Below are 18,995 nucleotides of genomic sequence, written 5' to 3' on the forward strand. Positions count from 1 at the left end.
CGATTGTCTTGAGGATAGAAGGGGCGACTATTACTGGGCCATTATGACATTAGTTCCTTCATGTCCATTTCAAACTTATTTGGGTCTGTGAGCAATTGGAAGGATTGACAGTGATGTGTTTGCACTTGCGCAGGTTTAGGGAGATATGGGCCAGATGTGAGCACATCCTTGCAGCGCAGGAGGATGAGGGGTGTTCTTACTGATGTGTGTAAAGTCATGAGATTGGGTAGATGCACGGAGTCTCTCGCCCAGAATGGGGGAATCGAGAAGCAGAGTACGTGGGTTTAAGGTGAAGGAGGAAAGATTTAAAAGGAATCTTTGGGCTAACCTTTTCACACAAAGGGTGGTGGGTGTATGGAACGAGCTGTAGTTTGGATATGGGCCAAATGCAGGCAGGTGGGACTAGTGTAGCTGGGACATGTTGGTCGGTGTGGGCCAGTTGGGCCAAAGGTTCTATGACTCCAAATCAAAGAACACAGAACATCGTAACACAGGAAGTGGTCATTCTGCTCGCAATGTATGTGTGGAACATAACGTGAAGATAAATTAACCTCATCTACCAGCTCATGATCCATAATCATCCATTCACAACTCAGACCAGCTTAGATGGATATCTAGGTTGACGTGACCAAGTTGGACCAACAGGCCCTTTCCCCGACTGCATTGCCGTATCGATGATGCAGATGGTATAGCTTGGACCTAATACTTGGGTTAGGTTGGGATAGGTCAAATGAAAAGCATGCTTGAAAATTGCAACATTGAGGATCCCTGGTCTTTTGGGAATCTGATCCATTGACAGAGTCGCCCATTCTGTGATATGTTTATCGATACTTGCTGTTAATTCTAAAGTGCTTGTTTATTGACGGCAATATGAGGTGAATATTTGTACCTTGCACCTGATGAGTTAAAGCACGTGTGAATTTAGTTTTAGAATGTCAGCCGCGCTGCCAATATTTGTGAGCAAAATTATCTTTTTATTACTTGAAGGGACCGCGATCACCATTTGAAGACGTACAAGTCTGTGGTACCAGCAAGCAAGTTGATCGATTGGCTTCTAATGCAGGTAAGAAATACTCAGGATAACGTTAAACGCATTAACGCTATCCTAACATCATCTATCTCTTTACATATGATCACGACCATCTTAGAACAAGTACCAGGTTGGAAGTTGAGATAGCAGTTTGGCTCTGGGAAGGATGGCGTGAAGCTGGAAAGGGAGCAGAGAAGATTTACGAGGATGTTGCCAGATCTCGAGGGTCGGAGCTTCAGTGGGCAGGCTAGGACTTTATTCCTTAGAGTGCAGGAGGATGAGGGGCGATCTTTATAGAGGTGTATCATCTCATGAGGGGATCGATAAGGTAAACGCACAGAGTCTTTTACCCAAGTAAGGGAATCGAGAACCAGAGGACATAGGTTGAAGGTGAAGGGGAAAGACTTGATAGGAACCTGAGGGACAACCTTTTTACACAGAGGGTGGTATTACCTTGAAGAGTTACAGGGGGAGTTTGGGCGGGCCAGGACTTTATTCCTTGGAGCGCAAGGGGCTGAGGGCTGATCCTGTGGAGGTGAGGGTGAGTGGAATGTTCACTTTACCGGCCTGACGTTGCACCTGAGCTGATTCTTGCAATATGTTGGCAGATTGAAGTACTAGAGTTCTTGTTTTATTTTTGGGGTTTTTTTTTCAAGCTGTACAGAGGATGGTCATTGCCAGGGATGTGGGGAATGCAGAATCAGACTTACAATGAAGACACGAGGAAGTGCAGATGCTGGTTTGCTAAAAAAAATATAGACAGCAAACATGGACAGGGTGGAGGATTATCGATCTGCTTGATTTTGGCGATCTTTGTGTCCTTTACTGATTAGTTCCTCTTCTTAATTGGGACAAGACTTCTCAGCAGAAACCATGAGCTGCAGACGCTGGTCTCCAAAAATTGACCCACATTGTGCAGGTGTAACTCAGTGGGTCAGGCAGCATCTATGGAGAACTTGGATTGGTGACGTTTTAGGTCTGGACTCTTCTTCAGCCTATTTTTATCCCTAACTCACCCCTTCCCACCCAAACCACCCCCTCCCCAGGTACTTTCTCCTGCAACCGCATGTTAGGCAAAGGTTCACTTGCACCTCATCCAACCTCATCTACTGTATCCGTTGATCAGGATGTGGAGTCTTGTACATCGGCGAGACCAGACGTAGACTGGGCGATCGTTTCGCTGAACACCTTTGCTCAGTCCGTCTGGACCTACACGATCTCCCGGTTGCTAAACACTTTAATTCCCCCTCCCATTCCCACACAGACCCTGTTGTCCCTCCCCCATCCAAGTCTTCCAATCTCACCGAGCTACAGCTAACAATGACCTAAGGTAGATAAAAATGCTGGAGAACTTCAGCGGGTGAGGCAGCATCTATGGAGCGAAGGAAGAGGCGACGTTTCGGGTTGGGACCCTTCTTCAGGGTCTAACAATGACCCGTTTCCTTTATCTTGTTTAAGAAGGAACTGCAGATGCTGGAAAGTTCAAAGTGGACAAAAAATGCTGGAGAAACTCAGCGGTTGAGGCAGCATCTATGTAGACTGATGAAGGGTCTCGACCCAAAATGTCACCTACTACTTTTCTCCACAGATACTGCCTCAACCGCTGGGTTTCTCCAGCAATTTTCCTTTATCTTTGTTACTTGTTTGCATATCTTTCTTTCATTTATTCTATACATCTCTCTACATCAACGTCTATATCTCTTGTTCCCCTTTCCCGTGACTTTCAGTTTGCAGATGGGTCTCGACCCGAAGCGTCACCCATTCCTTCTCTCCAGAGATGCTGCCCGCCCCGCTGAGTTAGACAATAGACAATAGGTGCAGGAGTAGGGCATTCGGCCCTTCGAGCCAGCACCGCCATTCAATGTGATCATGGCTGATCATCCCCAATCAGTACCCCGTTCCTGCCTTCTCCCCATATCTCCTGACTCCGCTATCTTCAAGAGCCCTATCTAGCTCTCTCTTGAAAGTATCCAGAGAACCGGCCTCCACCGCCCTCTGAGGCAGAGAATTCCACAGACTCACCGCTCTCTGTGAGAAAAAGTTTCCGTTCTAAATGGCTTACCCGTTATTCTTAAACTGTGGCCCCCTGGTTCTGGTCTCCCCCAACATCGGGAACATGTTTCCTGCCTCTAGCGTGTCCAAGTCCTTAACAATCTTATATGTTTCAATGAGATATCCTCTCATCCTTCTAAAGAGTTACTCCGGCATTTGGTGTCCTTCTTATCCAATGTAGGTTTCTGGGAGCCCAAGATGACTGCATATTTTCTACCTTGTCTCTTTTGTCAGGAGCCTAAATTAGAACGTGTTGCACCTGGAATTTGTTAGTGGTGTGAAACTTCACTCCGGAATAACTTTTATCGGAATATTTCGGCCATTTCTAATCTATGCACGACTGGTGCAATGAGATAGACTGTCATTGTCTTCTGGTTCTTCCACTGTTTTTGAAGGGTAATCACGAACCGTGAAGTAACTATCTACAAGTTCACGTTCATAAGTTATAGGAGTAGAATTAGGCCATTCGGCCCATCGAGTCTACTCCGCCATTCAATCGTGGCTGATCCCTGACTCCTAATCCCATTTTCCTGCCTTCTCCCCATAACCCTTGACACTTGCTCTAATTAGGAATTTGTCTATCTCTGCCTTAAATATATCCACTGTTTTGGCCTCCACAGCCTCTGTGGCGATGAGTTCCACAGATTAACCACCCTCTGACTAAAGAAGTTCCTCCTCACTTTTCTAAAAGGGCACTCTTCAATTCTGAGGCTACGACCTCTGGTCCTAGACTCTCCCACCAGTGGAAACATCCTCTCCACATCCACTCTATCTATGCCTTTCATTATTCTGTAGGTTTCAATGAGGTCCCCCCTCAACCTTCTAAACTCCAGCGAGTACAGGGCCCAGTGCTGTCAAACACTGTCAAAGTGTCTCGACCCGAAACGTCACCTATTCATGTCCTCCAGAAATCCTCTTTAGCTAATTGAATTTTTATTTAGCCATCCATACCATGCCACCCATGTTCTCCTGGATGCTGCTTGACCCGCTGAGCTACTCCAGCATTTTTGTGTTTATTTAAAATCTAATAACCAATCTTTCTTTCTCTTTGCACATGTGACATTCCCAGGAATTACAGGAACACTGTGAAGGAAGGGACTGCAGGTGCTGGTTTAAACCAAAGATAGCCACAAAATGCTGGAGCAACTCAGCGGGTCAGACAACATCTCTGGAGATAAGAGATAGGTGTCGTTTCGGGTCGTGACCCTCTCGATCTGAAACATCACCCATCCCCACTTCATCGGCCCGAAACGTTGCCCATTTCCTTCACTCCATAGATGCTGCTGCACCCGCTGAGTTTCTCCAGCTTTTTTGTGTGTCTCCCATTTCTCCAGAGATGCTCTCTGACCCGCTGAGTTCCACCAGCCTTTAGTGAACATTTTTCGGAATGCTGTGACGTTCATTGGTCAAAGTTAATGATCCGTTTTTAAATGGCTTTGGGATATTTTGGCGATTTTTAGGTAGCGATTGAGAATGTATTCTTGGACACTATTATTCTGCTGTTGCTCCCCAAACTACCAGTGTGTCTTTCTTCATACAATTTACTCATGACCTCATGTTCTCGAGAAGGGCTACTTATGGATAATTCTGGGGACTACTGTTCAAAAATAAACCTTGCATCAGCAAACTAAATGTATGTCAGCTGTTTGTCTGAAAGTGGTTGTTGAAGGCAAGTATCATGGTTAGAAGTGAACTGTGGATAATTGCTTCCAGATGCATTTGGATGGGTCGACTGGGCTTATGTTCACTGGAATTTAGGATGAGAGGGTATCTTATAGAAACTTATAACATTCTTGAGGGATTGGACAGGTTAGATGCAGGAAAAATCTGGTGTGGGGGAATGGGGGGCGGGGGTGGAGTCCAGAACCAGGGGTCACAGTTTAAGAATAAGGGGTAGGCCATTTAGGACTGAGATGAGGAAAAGCTTTTTCACCCAGAGAGTTGTCAATCTGTGGAATTCTCTGCCACAGAAGGCAGTGGTGGCCAATTCACTGGATGTTTTCAAGAGAGTTAGATATAGCTCTTCGGGGTAACGGAATCAAGGGATTTGGGGCGAGAGCAAGAACGGGGTACTGATTTTGGATGATCGCATTGAATGGCGGTGCTGGCTCGAAGGGCCGAATGTCCCACCTATTTCCCATGTTTCTATTTCCTGCTCCTGCTGCCTTCCACTGCAGGTTTTGTGTAGCCTGGGATTCCACTGTTTCAGCAGAGACCTCCGCTGCTTCTGCGAAGTGTTTATTGTTTGCAACAAAGGGAATGCACTTGCTGCAGTTGGATTTGCATTGCAAGCTTGGCTTGCAAAGAAAATCTCTTTGGATCTAAAAGAAAAAATGTTGTTTTGTTGCTAGGGCGACTTGCAGACCAGAGAGGAAGCGGTCACCCTCGGTGTTGGACTCTGTAACAATGGCTTCATGCATCACGGTGAGCAATCAAAGACACAAAAGAATCTGTTTCTCAGTGTGACTGGGAGTTCATCAAAATTAAATCGAGTGTCATCTTTTTGGTGTGTCCCGCAGTTAGTTCCCTTTCGTTCCTTGCGGAGTTTACTTTAATAATTTGGGCAATGTCGCAACCCCCCCCCCGTTCCCTCTCCCCCTCCCCTCCTCTCCATCAGTTAGTTAGCTGTCCGGACACATTTGACGGTGGACTTCCCTGTTTGTTCACAAACTGTAAGTCAGGTGGGATGTGGGCAAAGTGGTTTCTGTCATATTTTTAGTCTCTTCCACTCTGCAGCAGCTAACACATTGATGTACGGGTTTAAGCATTGAGTTAGGAGCTCATTTCATGTTAAAATGGTGCCTTTGAGAATCTGCATTGTCATCCACAATTGCAATTTGAGCACTTACCCCTGTACTGGTGGTTTGGTGGATGCATCAAGGCCCACCCAGTAGCCGCAACTGGTAGAGGTGCTGCCTCCCCGCGCCAGAGATCTGGGTTCGGGTGCTGTCTGTGTGGAGTTTGCACGTTCTCCCTTTGTAACCGCGTGGGGTTCCCTCTGGGTGCTCCAGTTTCCTCCCACATCCCAAAGACGGGCGGTGCGGGTTTGTAAGTTTATTGGCCCGCTGCAAAGTGCCCCTAATGTATAGGGAGTGGATGTGAAAGTGGGATAACATATAACTAGTGTGCCTGGGTGATCAACCATCTGTGTGGATTTGGTGGGCCGAAGGACATGTTTCCAAATCCACACAGGGTCTGAGGAAGGGTTTCGGCCCAAAACGTTGCCTATTTCCTTCGCTCCATAGATGCTGCTGCACCCGCTGAGTTTCTCCAGCATTTTTGTCGGCCTGTTTCCATACTTTAGTTGAGCATTTGAGGACATTGTCTTTGAGGACATTGGGATATTAAGCCACAGAAAGAAAATCTATTATCATATTAGTAAAAATGAACTAAAAAGCTGGTGCCCTCTGTTTCATGACTAGTTTAAAGAGTTCTTTAAAGAGAAGTTTAATGTTATTGGTGTACTTCATTACATGTAGATGCATTTGTCGGGGTAAATTGTTTGAGTCATTTTTAATCTGAATTTGATTTTTTAATTTGCCGCTAATAGTTTCAGGTGTTGATATCTCAAAATTTTATTCAGGTGGAATTCTCTGCTTCAGAGGGCAGTGGAGGCGGGTTCTCGGGATACTTTCAAGAGAGAGCTAGATAGGGCTCTTAAAGATAGCGGAGTCAGGGGATATGGGGAGAAGGCAGGAACGGGGTACTGATTGGGGATGATCAGCCATGATCACATTGAATGGCGGTGCTGGCTCCTGCACCTATTGTCTATTGTCTATTGTTTATTAACATATTAATGCTCAGTTTTTAATTTTTTCCTTCGACTAGTGTTGGAGAAAAGTGAATTTAAGGACGAATCCCAGTTTTTCCGTTTTTACCCCGATGAAGAAATGGAAGGGACAAACTCCAAGAATAAACAGCTGCGTAATGACTTCAGATTGGTTGAAAACATACTTGTGAAATCCCTCTTGGTAAGCAGACAAGTGGACGTTTTTATATTAGATACAGGACTCCGTTCCAGTCTGTGTTGTAGATGATGGATTGGACAAAGCCTAAACACAACACTTCACATAGACTGATTAGGTCATTGTCTGGAAAGTTACTCTGGTGACTACTTGATGAATTATTATTATTTAATTTTTTTCTTCACTCTTTTGATAACTTGGTTTGCTTTTAATATCTTGGTCCCTGCCAACAATCTTCAAGATGGAACTGCTGATGCTGGAAGGTAGACACAAATGCTGGAGAAACTCAGCGGGTGCGGCAGCATCTATGGAGCGAAGGAAATAGGCAACGTTTTGGCCCGAAACGTTGCCTATTTCCTTTGCTCCATAGATGCTTCCGCACCCGCTGAGTTTCTCCAACAATCTCACGCAGCAGTAGGTCATTCGGCACTTCGAGCCATTCAATGTGATCATGGCTGATCATCCCCGATCAGTACCCCGTTCCAGCCTTCGCCCCATACCCCCTGGCTCTGCTATCTTTAAGAGCCCTATCAAGCTCTCTCTTGAAAGTATCCAGAGAACCGGCCTCCACCACCCTCTGAGGCAGAGAATTCCACAGACTCACAACCGTCTGTGTGAAAACATGTTTCCTCAACTCCGTTCTAAATGCCTTGCACCTTAGTCTAAAACTGTGGCCCCTGGTTCTGGACTCCCCCAAGATCGGGAACATGTTTCCTGCCTCTAGCGTGTCCAAACCCTTAATAATCTTATATGACGTTTTGGGTCAAGACCCTTTGTGAAACTTGAACTTGTTCAAACCTGTTAAGTGAAATACAAGCACATATTCCACAATTGGTAATGCAATTTTTTAAAGGATTTTTAAATTCGTAATATGGAAAACATTTCTGATTTTAAATGTTATCTGCATTTCTGGAGATGTATTAAGTGTAGTTTGTTTTATTGTCACGTGTACTGAGGTACAGTGAAAAGCTTTTGTTGAGTGCTAACCAGTCTGCAGAAAGACAATACATTATTACAATCGAGCCGTCCACAGTGTACAGAGACATGATAAAAGGAATAAAGTGAATAACATTTAGTGCAAAATAAAGTCCGATGATAGTCCGAAAATAATATTAACTTTAGCTTGATTTAATTTAGAGATGCACTGCAGAAAAAAGGCCCTTCAGCTACCGAGTCCGACCAGCGATCCCCGCACATTAATACTATCCTACACACACAAGGGACAATTTAGATTTCATCCCATGCCAATTAACCTACAAACTTGTACATCTTTGGAGTGTGGAAGGAAACCGAAGATCTCAGATAGAACCCACGCAAATCACAGGGAGAACGTGCAAACTCCACACTGACAGCACCAAAAATCATGATCGAACCTGGGTCTCTGGCGTTGTTGGGCCCCAACTCTGCCACAGCGCCACCTTGCTGCATCAAGGCAGTGATATATTCCCATTGTCACCACCATCATCATTGTTGCCTGGGCTGATATTTCTGCTCCATCAGAATTGTCCAAGGGATTATATTAATTTCATCAGGTTGCTCCTCCTGAATGACTTCCAGAAACTATTTGGCAACTGTCCATTTCTGCATTTATATGAAACAGGAAGAGATACGTCGGTATCTTTGTCCAAATCCCAGAACGTTCTCGGGAGAAGTGAAATTTCTGCTAAATTGGCATGAAAATCGAAACTTGTCCCTGGTGGTTCAGAAGAGGCTTGATTTGTCCTGCCAGTATCCTGAATTATTCGATTGTTTCTGGTCAGCCAAGATTCAGCTTTGTTGCCAAAATGGGTGGAGTTCAAAGCAATTAAGTTCTCCTTCTGCTGCCAAGTTGAAGCCTTGGTCCAAACGTGTACAGTGGTTCAAGTGGTGAGGTGGGGGTCAGTGTTGTTTACATCATGCCGATGTTTGAGTGTGGCATCCAAGAGCCCTGGTGAGCCTAGACCCCAGACCCAAAGAACGCAGACCCTAAGGACCCACAGGACCAGGCTCCTCGCCCCACAGTGACTGTGCCAAACATGATGCCAAGATTAACAAGGTCATTCTGAACACGATCCATATCCCTCCATTCCCTATATATTCTTGTGCCTAAACTCTGGAGTTTAGAAGGATGAGAGGGGATCTCATTGAAACATATAAGATTGTTAATGGTTTGGACATGCTAGAGGCAGGAAACGTGTTCCCGATGTTGGGGGAGACCAGAACCAGGGGCCACAGTTTAAGAATAAGGGGTAAGCCATTTAGAACGGAGACGAGGAAACACTTTTTCTCACTTTTTTTCACCCCCAGGCGAGTCTGTGGAATTCTCTGCCTCAGAGGGTGGTGGAGGCGGGTTCTCTGGATGCTTTCAAGAGAGAGCTAGATAGGGCTCTTAAACATAGTGGAGTCAGGGGATATGGGGAGAAGGCAGGAACGGGGTACTGATTGGGGATGATCAACCATGATCATTTTGAATGGCAGTGCTGGCTCGAAGGGCCGAATGGCCTACTCCTGCACCTATCGTCTATGGTCACCCCTGACAGCGTCTTCCTGGCACCCACCCCTCTCTGTAGAAATCAATCTTACCCGCACACAATCCCTGTTATTTTGCCCCTCCCACTTTTAAAACTGAAGCTGTAAACATGAGGGGCAAATTGTTCCCCCCGTAGCACAAAAGATCAGTTTGATGATGGTCGGTGATTGATCATCACATCCCCAGCGGTTCCTGGAGCCCCCACTCTGGTTGGTGAACTTCCTCGTTGTCGTTCCTTCCATCACGAGTGGGGGCGCCCAATAACATTATTCAGGGGGTAGACACAAGGGACTACTGGTTTACAATAAAACCCTCAATGTGCTGGAGTAACTCAGCGGGTCAGGCAGCACGTCTGGAAGACATGGATGGGTCAGGGCGCTTCTTCAAATCTTTCTTCTGTAATTAAAATATGTCTGCGTTTATTAAATTTAAACTCTGTTTTTCAAAAATGTGATTAGTAACTCTTGGTATTGTGTGCAACGTTCCCGTGCAAGTTTCAGTGATCATTTCAATTCTGTAGCAACTGCAGTTTTCCTCCCCCTGTGTTCTATTTTTAACTTTCTTCTGCTTCCTCTCTTACACATGAAAGTGGCTCTGCGTAAAGAACTAAATTTAAGATTGATATTTGTTCTTTTAAGATGCTTGGCTTTTAACTGAGCCCAGATGGTGCGGGTGCTGTGGCTGTGTGGTGTTGCTTGTTATCCTAAGATCGGTGGATAGCCGGTAGGGCTGCTGCCTCTCAGCGCCAGCGACCCAGGTTCGATCCTGTCCTCGGTCGGGTGCTGCCTGTGCTCCCTGTGGCTGCGTGGGTTTTCTCCGGGTGCTCGGGTTTAACACCACATCCCAAAGACGTACGGGTTTGTAGGTTAATTTGGCCGCTGTCAATTGTCCTGCGTGCGTAGGGAGCTGATGGGAAAGTGGGATAACGTGGAGCTTGTGTCAACGGGTGATCGATGGTCAGCATGGACTCGGCGGGCCGAATGGCCTGTTTCCCTGCTGTATCTTTAAATCAATCCCAGAAACCCCTGTACTGTATATGCCCCCTTTTTCATGTGGTCAGTAACTGAAGGCGGTTTTAGGTGGGTGTTATTATCCTGGCCCGAAACATCGCTTGTCTGTTCAAACAAAAAATGACGCAAAGTGCTGGAGTAACTTCGCGGGTCAGTCAGCATCTCTGGAAAACATGGACAGATGACGTTTCAGATCGGGACCCTTCCTCTGACTGATTGTGGTGGAGGGGGGAAGAGAGCTGGAAGAGAGGTGGGGGAAAGGGCAAAGCTTGGCGAGTGATAGGTGGATACAGGTGAAGGGGGTGGGGCTGCTGGGCTGATAGAGGTGAGAGGAGAGGGTTTAATAGATGTGTACAGGTACGGGGTGGGTTTTCTGGATTGGTACATCATCAAAAATGTAGTAACCCTATTCGGTAAGAGTATGATCTGTGAAATTTTGCAAGAATTCTGTTTTTTTTTAAAGAAAGAGAGATTGTCAATTCAGTGATTTTTCGTTTAGATTTTAGACTTTAGAGATACTGCGTGGAACCAGGCCCTTCGGCTCAACGAGTCTGTGCCGACCAGTCATCACCCCAAACACTAGTTCTATCCAACGCAATAGGAACAATATGCAGAAGCCAATGAACCTACACACCTGTGCGTCTTTGGAGAGTGGGAAGAAGGGATGACCTAGATGGGACGAGTTTTTGATTATGTTGGCTGCTTTTCTGCGGCATCGTGAAATGTGGATGGAGTCTATGGTGGGGAGTCTGGTCTGTGTGACGGACTGAGCTGCGTCCACAACTCTTGCGGTCTTGGGCAGAGCTGTTCCCAACCCAGCTGTGATTCCACCCGACTGTATGCGTTCTATGGTGCATCTGCAGGAGTTGCTGAGAGTTACTGGGGACGTGCATAATTCCCTCAGTCTCCTCGGAAAGTAGAGGCGCTGGTGTGCCTTCTTGGCTGTTGCACCAATGCTGTAATGAGGAAAAACCTTTTCACCCCCAGGGAGTTCTGTGGAATACTCCGCCACAGAAGGCAGTGGAGGCCAATTCACTGGATGTTTTCAAGAGAGAGTTAGATTTAGCTCTTGGGGCTAACGGAATCGAGGGATATGGGAGAAAAAGCAGGAACGTGGTACTGATTGTGGATGATCAGCCATGATCATATTGAATGGCGGTGCTGGCTCGAAGGGCTCCTGCACCTACTATCTATGTTTCTATTTATTCCCATTTACATTTAACATGGTTCTAATTTAAATGCAGAAACTTACTAGTTAGTTTGTGGGGTGCTGCACTTTGTGTCCTCCTAGTTAAATATATTGTTAATTGAACAGTGAATTCTCAAGCTGTGAACAGTGATTTAAGTCCTGAAGCTTTTAAAGCTATCGTTTTAATTTTAGTTTTTGTTTTCACGTGGGATAATAGGTTGTTTTATTTTCTTCGCAGATTTTCCCTGAAGAAGACAGCTATGGGTTTGAAATCGAGGAGAAAAATAAGACAGTTGTCGTGAAATCCGTGCAGAGTGGCTCTTCTGCTGAGGTAAGTCACCGAACTTCAAGATTCACGATTCAAGAGAGTTTATTGTCATGTGTCCCAGATAGGAGAATGAAATTCTTGCTTTGCTTCAGCACAACAGAATGTAGTGGACATGAATACAGAACAGATCAGTGTGTCCATATACCATTATATAAATATATATACACACATGAATAAATAACTAGATAAAGTGGAAATAAACAGATAATGGGCTATTAATGTTCAGAGTTTTGTATGAGTTGAGTTTAATGGCTGTGGGGAAGTAGCTATTCCTGAACCTGGACGTTGCAGCCTTCAGGCTCCTGTACCTTCTACCTGAAGGTAGCGGGGAGATGAGTGTGTGGCCATGATGGTGTGGGTCCTTGATGATGCTGCCAGCCTTTTTGAGGCAGCGACTGCGATAGATCCCCTCGATGGTAGGGATGGTAGGCCTTCTGTTCAAGAGGAAAGTTAATGAAATATTTGACCAGCATGCAAAAAATAATTTGGATGTTTGTCGTAAGTCCTTCTGCTTCCTCACGGATAAGATCATGAGAGGAGTAGATGGGGTAAGTGCACAGAGTCTTTTACCCAGAGGAGGGGAAGCAAGAACTAGAAGGCGTAAGTTTAAGGGGGAAGGGACTGCAAGGGAAGATTTAATGGGAACACAAGGGACATTTTTAACGTAAAGGGTGGTAAGTGTCTGGAGGGAGCTGCCAGATAAAGTAGTTGAGGCAGGTACGATAACAACATTGAAAAGACACAAGAAGCTGGAGTAAGTCAACGGGTCAGGCAGCATCTCTGGAGAAAAGGACTAGGTGTAGTTCGGGCTGGGACCCTTGCTCAGACAAACCAAGAATGTGTATATAAATTGTTGGGGCAGTTATACCATGGGACTGTGAAATCTTGGTTCTTGGTTTCCTGCTCCTCCAAAAATATTCCAAATGGAATTTAAACTGGAGTTGGTGGAGGGTGGACTTAAGCAAAAAAGGGTTCTTGGGAGAAAAGTGCTACCTTAAATTTAGTTGCGTCTGGAGTATTGCGTACAGTTTTGGTCTCCTAATTTGAGGAAGGACATCCTTGTGATTGAGGCAGTGCAGCGTAGGTTCACGAGATTGATCCCTGGGATGGCAGGACTCTCATATGAGGAAAGATTGAAAAGACTAGGCTTGTATTCACCGGAGTTTAGAAGGATGAGGGGGAATCTTATAGAAACATATAAAATTATAAAATGACTGGATAAGCTAGATGCAGGAAAAATGTTCCCAATGTTGGGTGAGTCCAGAACCAGGGGGCCACAGTCTTAGAATAAAGGGGAGGCCATTTAAGACTGTGGTGAGAAAAAACGTTTTCACCCAGAGAGTTGTGAATTTGTGGAATTCCCTGCCACAGAGGGCAGTGGAGGCCAAATCACTGGATGGATTTAAGAGAGAGTTAGATAGAGCTCTAGGGGCTCGTGGAATCAAGGGATATGGGGAGAAGGCAGGCACGGGTTATTGATTGGGGACGATCAGCCATGATCACAATGAATAGCGGTGCTGGCTAGAAGGGCCGAATGGCCTCCTCCTGCACTATTTTCTATGTTTCTATGGTTGGGTAACTATGGTAGGGTGAAGACTATTCCATGCTTTAATTGTGCGGGGGAAGAATGAATTGCTGTACATATCTGGTAGATGGTATCTTAAATTGGATCGAAATAAATTCAGAGTTATGACTTTTTATATAAAGGTTGCATATGTAGCTTCTTATGCATATGCTACATATGCAACCTTTATATAAATTTCCCTGCTGTACCATTAGACATTCCATGACAAATGCAGTAGTCTTTACAATTTCAGCAATTAAGTAACCTCTTGGAATGAGAATACTGCGTCAAATCTGTAGCTCAAATCTACTCCAGAATTTATGGTTGAACCTTGCAAATTCTTTTAGAAATGTAGAAATGCCAGGGTCCGGCATTTTCATTCTTCTGCTTTTCTTTTGAACGGTGCAATTGCACAATGCTGGCACAGTAATGCAGGCAGCCACACATCAAGTAGTTTAATCATGACGTACAGGGGCGGAAGACTGTGCATGCACCCTCTCATGTCACCCAGAAGGATCAGTGATTTAAGACTTTTCCTTTTAACTTAAAGTGCACACATCCGGCAAGGTGCTGCATTTATTATTTGGATGCATCAGCTACGTCTCTTCCGCGAGTATTAATTTAAAAGATTTGCACTCGACAATGTAAAATGTATTTAAATTCAAAGTGCATTTCAAAAGTTAGATCTTTGCAAATTTGTGATATTTTTTTCCCCTTTGTGAAGAAGGTGCTCATGATACTTCTATGATGCCATTTTGTGGGACTAGATGGAATAAAACAGCATTTAATAGCTATATTTCAACACAACAGCAAATAACTTTATTTTTATGCTCCCCACCCCATAACCTCATTTTGTCTGCATGGCTCTTTTAAAACCTCTCTTGCAAGTCTCTATTTTAGCTACCAAGTTTACTAATACTTTACCGAACACTGATTATTTGATCAACTATATACTTTGTATTGATATCCAATCACTTAAACTTGCCAAAGATAGACACAAAAAGCTGGAGTAACTCAGCGGGTCAGGCTGCATCTCTGGAGATAAGGAAATGGGTCTGAAGAAGGGTCTTGACCCGAAATGTCATCCATTCCTTCTCCCCAGAGATGCTGCCTGTCCCGCTGAGTTACTCCAGGTTTTTGTGTCTATCTTCGGTTTAAACCAGCGTCTGCAGTCCCTTCTCACACACATTAAACTTCTCTTATTGTGAAGAAAAATACTATCCTAAATTAACAAATCCTAAAACTGTACGCGAAACTCTTTCTGAAAAATCTACCTTTTTTCCCCCTTGATGTTTGGTAAAAATCTTTGAGAATGAGTGTTTGTGTCAGATTGTTTTCCTAGTTTCACTGGTAGCAGTGGTGAACAGAGCGGACGAGGGACTTGAATACTAAATACAGTTTTGCAATCTGGTAATAAACGCTCGAATCTTTCTAAATGCTGGTCACAGCACCTCGTTACATTGTTGTGCACCAATCTTGTGTAAAACTTTGATGTGAACCATGATATTGGTCATTTGAGAACAAGAGGGGTGGGAAGCTTGGACAAATTTAATTAAGCCGTGTTTGCTCGAGAAATCTTTTATATCAGTGTTATATTCATCAATCAATCGAAGGGCTTGCTTTGATTTAGACGTGAACCTGTTTACTGTACAATGTGGCTTCCACTGAATGTGGTTAAAGCCAGATAATTCATTATTTGGTTTCAACCTATTCGGTTTTTCCCTCATCGGGTGGAACTCACCAACACAATCTCTTGACTCGAATCAAAACCACACTCATCTGTGTAGGAAGGAAACAAGTAACCGCAAAAGCTGCTTTACGTGAAAAGACACAAAGTGCTGGAGTAATTCAGCATGTCTGGCAAACACGGATAAATGACTTTTCGGGTCAGGACCCTTCTTCATACTGATTTTAGATGAGGGGAGAGAGGTAGGGTGCGGGGCTAAACGTGGCAAAGTGATGGGTGGATACAGGTGAGTGTGGGTTTGATTGACAGCTGGGTAGAACAAGTGACAAAGGGCAGAGGTGAAAAGGAAATAAAAGGTAAAGAAAGATGAGAAGTGACGGATCCCGCCACCTATCCATGCTCTCCAAAGATGCTGCCTGACCCATTGAGTTACTCCAGCACTTTGTGTTCACCTATCAATGCCCGGCAGTCAACCTCCTCACCTGTATCCACCTATCACTCACAAGGCTTTGTATCCACCTCCTACGCAAGCGTTCTCCCTCCTCCTGCAATCAGTCTGAAGAAGGATCCCGACCCAAAACATCACCCATTTGTGTCCTCCATAGATGCTGCCCGTCCCGCTGAGTCACCCCAGTATTTTATAATTAACAAAATCTTTTTTTAATGATTCATTACAAACTCGTTACAATGAAAATAGTATCAAATACAATCTTGTTTTGTACTAGAGTTCTATACATTGGGTAAATGATGATGTTAGAGGAAGGATAGACACAAAATGCTGGAGTAACTCAGCGGGACAATAGACAATAGGTGCAGGAGTAGACCATCCGGCCCTTCGAGCCAGCACTGCTATTCAATGTGATCATGGCTGATCATCCCCAATCAGTGGCCATTGCTTCTCTCCGGAGTTACTGCCTGTCCCACTGAGTCACTCCAGCATTTGTGTCCATCTTTGGTTTAAACCAGCACCTGCAGTTCCTTCACGCACATGATGTTAGTGTAATTGTGTGCAAAAGTTAACTTGTAGGTTGGTTGTTTGTTGATTATTTTTTGATCATCTTCAAAATGTCCGTCCTGCATTGTTGTCCAACACTTGGCTCTTTGCTTTGTGCTGCAGGTGGCGGGTCTTCAGGTTGGAAGGAAGATTTACTCGATCAATGAGGACTTGGTGTTCCTTCGGCCCCTGCTGGAAGTGGATGCGTTTCTCAATCAGCTGTACTGTAGCCGGAGACCACTGCGCGTGCTGGTCGCTTCCAAGCCCAAAGAGTGAGTCATCTCATGTCATTGACTAAAATCTGTTTAAACTGTGGTGTTACTCACTTTCCTCTTTCACAGAAGGGACGTCAATGTTAATTGCACAATCGTTTTGCAAAATATGGATGTGGTAAGTTTGGCATCAAATAATCCCGTTGTAGCCGGTGGTTTCCTCAATCATGAATTTGTATGCATCAGGGTCTCCGTTTTGCTTATTGAAACATTCGCTATTGTCAGTCAGTTAGATTGTAGAGCTGAGGTCCGCAACCTACGGCACCCAGGCCGAATGCAGCCCGTAACCCAAAATCATTCTGTCCCACTTGGGCGACCTGATCCACGAGTTCTGGCGAGTTTGCCCTCGACTCATACTCGCAGCATGGTCAACACGAGGTCATAGGAGGTCTTCGTAACTCTCCTTCAAGCTCGAGAGTGGTCTCCGCGTGCTCAAGGCCTCAGCTAGGTCGCGGCGGTTTTTTCAATATGTTAAAAAATGCCCGTGAGTAAAAAAAGGTCACCACGGAAAAAATGGACACTTTTTTTACTCATAGATTTAGTCGAAGTAGGTCGTAGTAGGTCGGCATGTTAGTCGTAAGGTAATCGAGGGTAGTCGAAGGTAGTCGTAGATAGTCTTCAACATAGTCGAAGGGAGGTTGAAGGAGATCGAAGGAGGTCGCCTTCACTCTCCACCATACGGTGTCCAATTTTCCCGAAGTTAGTCGAAGCTGGTCGAAGCTGGTCTTCAACATAGTCGAAGGAGGTCTTCAACATGTCATTTTTTCACTCTTCTAAACTCGCCAATTAGGTCGCCCAAGTGGGACAGCCCCCTTTTTTTAAAATGGATTTTCTATGGTAACTGTATGAAAGTTCTACGCTAAATAGTCTTGGCAAATATTGCTGAAGTTGAGATCATTTGTCTATTCTGCTTCAAATAATCTGGGTTTAAATGCAGCAAGCTGGAACCTTTTGAAAATGTTCCCAATTTTCGTTTTTGTTTTTAATCACTTTGGCCAAAAGGAAACATCGTTGATTGGTGATAAATTATTCCTGGCTTGTTTTTAACTTGTGTGTAAATTTACTTTCAAGAATGCCAGCAGATATTATTTTTCTCTGGCATACATTAATGATGCAACAAGGAATTTTGAAAGAACATTTGTCTTTTTGCAATTTGCTTTGCTGCTCTTTTTCTTTTGAAGTGGTGGGCCATGTTACATATAGACACAGGGAATTGCAGATGCTGGAAACGTGAGCGAAAAGCATGAAGTGCTGGAGGAACTCCACGGGTCAGGCAGCATCTGTGGAGGACGTGGATCGGCAACATTTCGGGTGAGGGGCCTTCGAGCGGAGTCCCGACCCGAAACGTTACCTGTTCCAGAGATGCTGCATGACCCGCTGAGTTAGTCCAGCACTGGTCTCCAATGAGGTAGATAATAGCTTGGGATCACTCTCTAGTTGTTGATAGAATGGTTCAGTATATAGGAAGGATCTGCAGATGCTGGTTGCTTTAAACTGAAGATAGACGCAAAAAACTGGAGTGACTCAGCGGGTTAGGCAGCTTCTCTGGAGAGAAGGAATGGGTGACGTTTTGGGTCTGAAGAAGGGTCTCAACCCATTCCTTCTCTCCAGCGATGCTGCCTGTGCCGCTGAGTTACTCCAGATTTTTTGTGACGATCTTCTGATAGAATGGTTCAGTTGCTTGATGACGGCTGGGAGGGAAACCATTTTCTGGGCCATTTTAAATGTCGGCCCTAACTTCGATATTTTAGTTCTTCTGATTTCTTCCTGCAGTTCCACCATGTAAATTGTTGCAGTCAGCGTATTTGTACACACCACTCAATCCTACATTTACAATGCACCTTTGGATGGCACAGGGGCAGAGTTGCTGCCCCACAGCACCAGAGACCCGGGTTCGTTCCTGACTCCGGGTGCTGTCTGTACGGAGTTTGTACTTTCTCCCCAAGACCGCGTGGATTTTTTCCGGGTGCTCCGGTTTCCTCCCACACTCCAAAGACGTGCAGCTTTGTAGGTTAATGGTCTTCTGTAAATTGTAAATATTCCTTAGTGTGTAGGATAGTACTAGTGCACAGGGGGATTGCTGGTCGGCATGGACTCGATGGGCTGGAGAGCCTATTTCTAAAGTCTAAAGTTTGGAGAGGGTCTTAAATATTGAAACCATGTGGCCTGGAACAGCATGTGGCATCAAAAGCTTTCAATTACTTTTTAATAAGCTGCTGTTAATGGCTCATAACTTTTCTTCCTGTTTCAATTCTCATGGCAATAGTTCATTGCAGGGAAGCCTTGGAAGAGGTACTTTGTATGTACACTGAGTAAGAACTTGCCTGGAAATGTGCAAAAGGTAGTTGAGGCAGTTACTATCACAACGTTTTAAGAACCATTTAGACGGGTACAT

The 18,995-nt window shown here is 44.8% G+C and overlaps 1 protein-coding gene across 1 annotated transcript in view; it reads left to right on the top strand.

Annotated features, from left to right (window-relative positions):
* Window positions 1–18,995, top strand: part of prex1 (phosphatidylinositol-3,4,5-trisphosphate dependent Rac exchange factor 1) — a 178,170-nt gene that overhangs the window by 102,869 nt on the left and 56,306 nt on the right. Inside the window, exons 14-18 of the mRNA XM_033041457.1 lie at window positions 988–1,063; window positions 5,434–5,506; window positions 6,911–7,053; window positions 11,994–12,086; window positions 16,452–16,600. Coding sequence (XP_032897348.1) covers window positions 988–1,063; window positions 5,434–5,506; window positions 6,911–7,053; window positions 11,994–12,086; window positions 16,452–16,600 — 534 coding nt within the window. The remainder of the gene's footprint in view (window positions 1–987; window positions 1,064–5,433; window positions 5,507–6,910; window positions 7,054–11,993; window positions 12,087–16,451; window positions 16,601–18,995) is intronic.

This window comes from Amblyraja radiata, chromosome 23 (genome assembly GCF_010909765.2).
Source record: "Amblyraja radiata isolate CabotCenter1 chromosome 23, sAmbRad1.1.pri, whole genome shotgun sequence".
In the NCBI taxonomy this organism is placed as follows: domain Eukaryota; kingdom Metazoa; phylum Chordata; class Chondrichthyes; order Rajiformes; family Rajidae; genus Amblyraja; species Amblyraja radiata.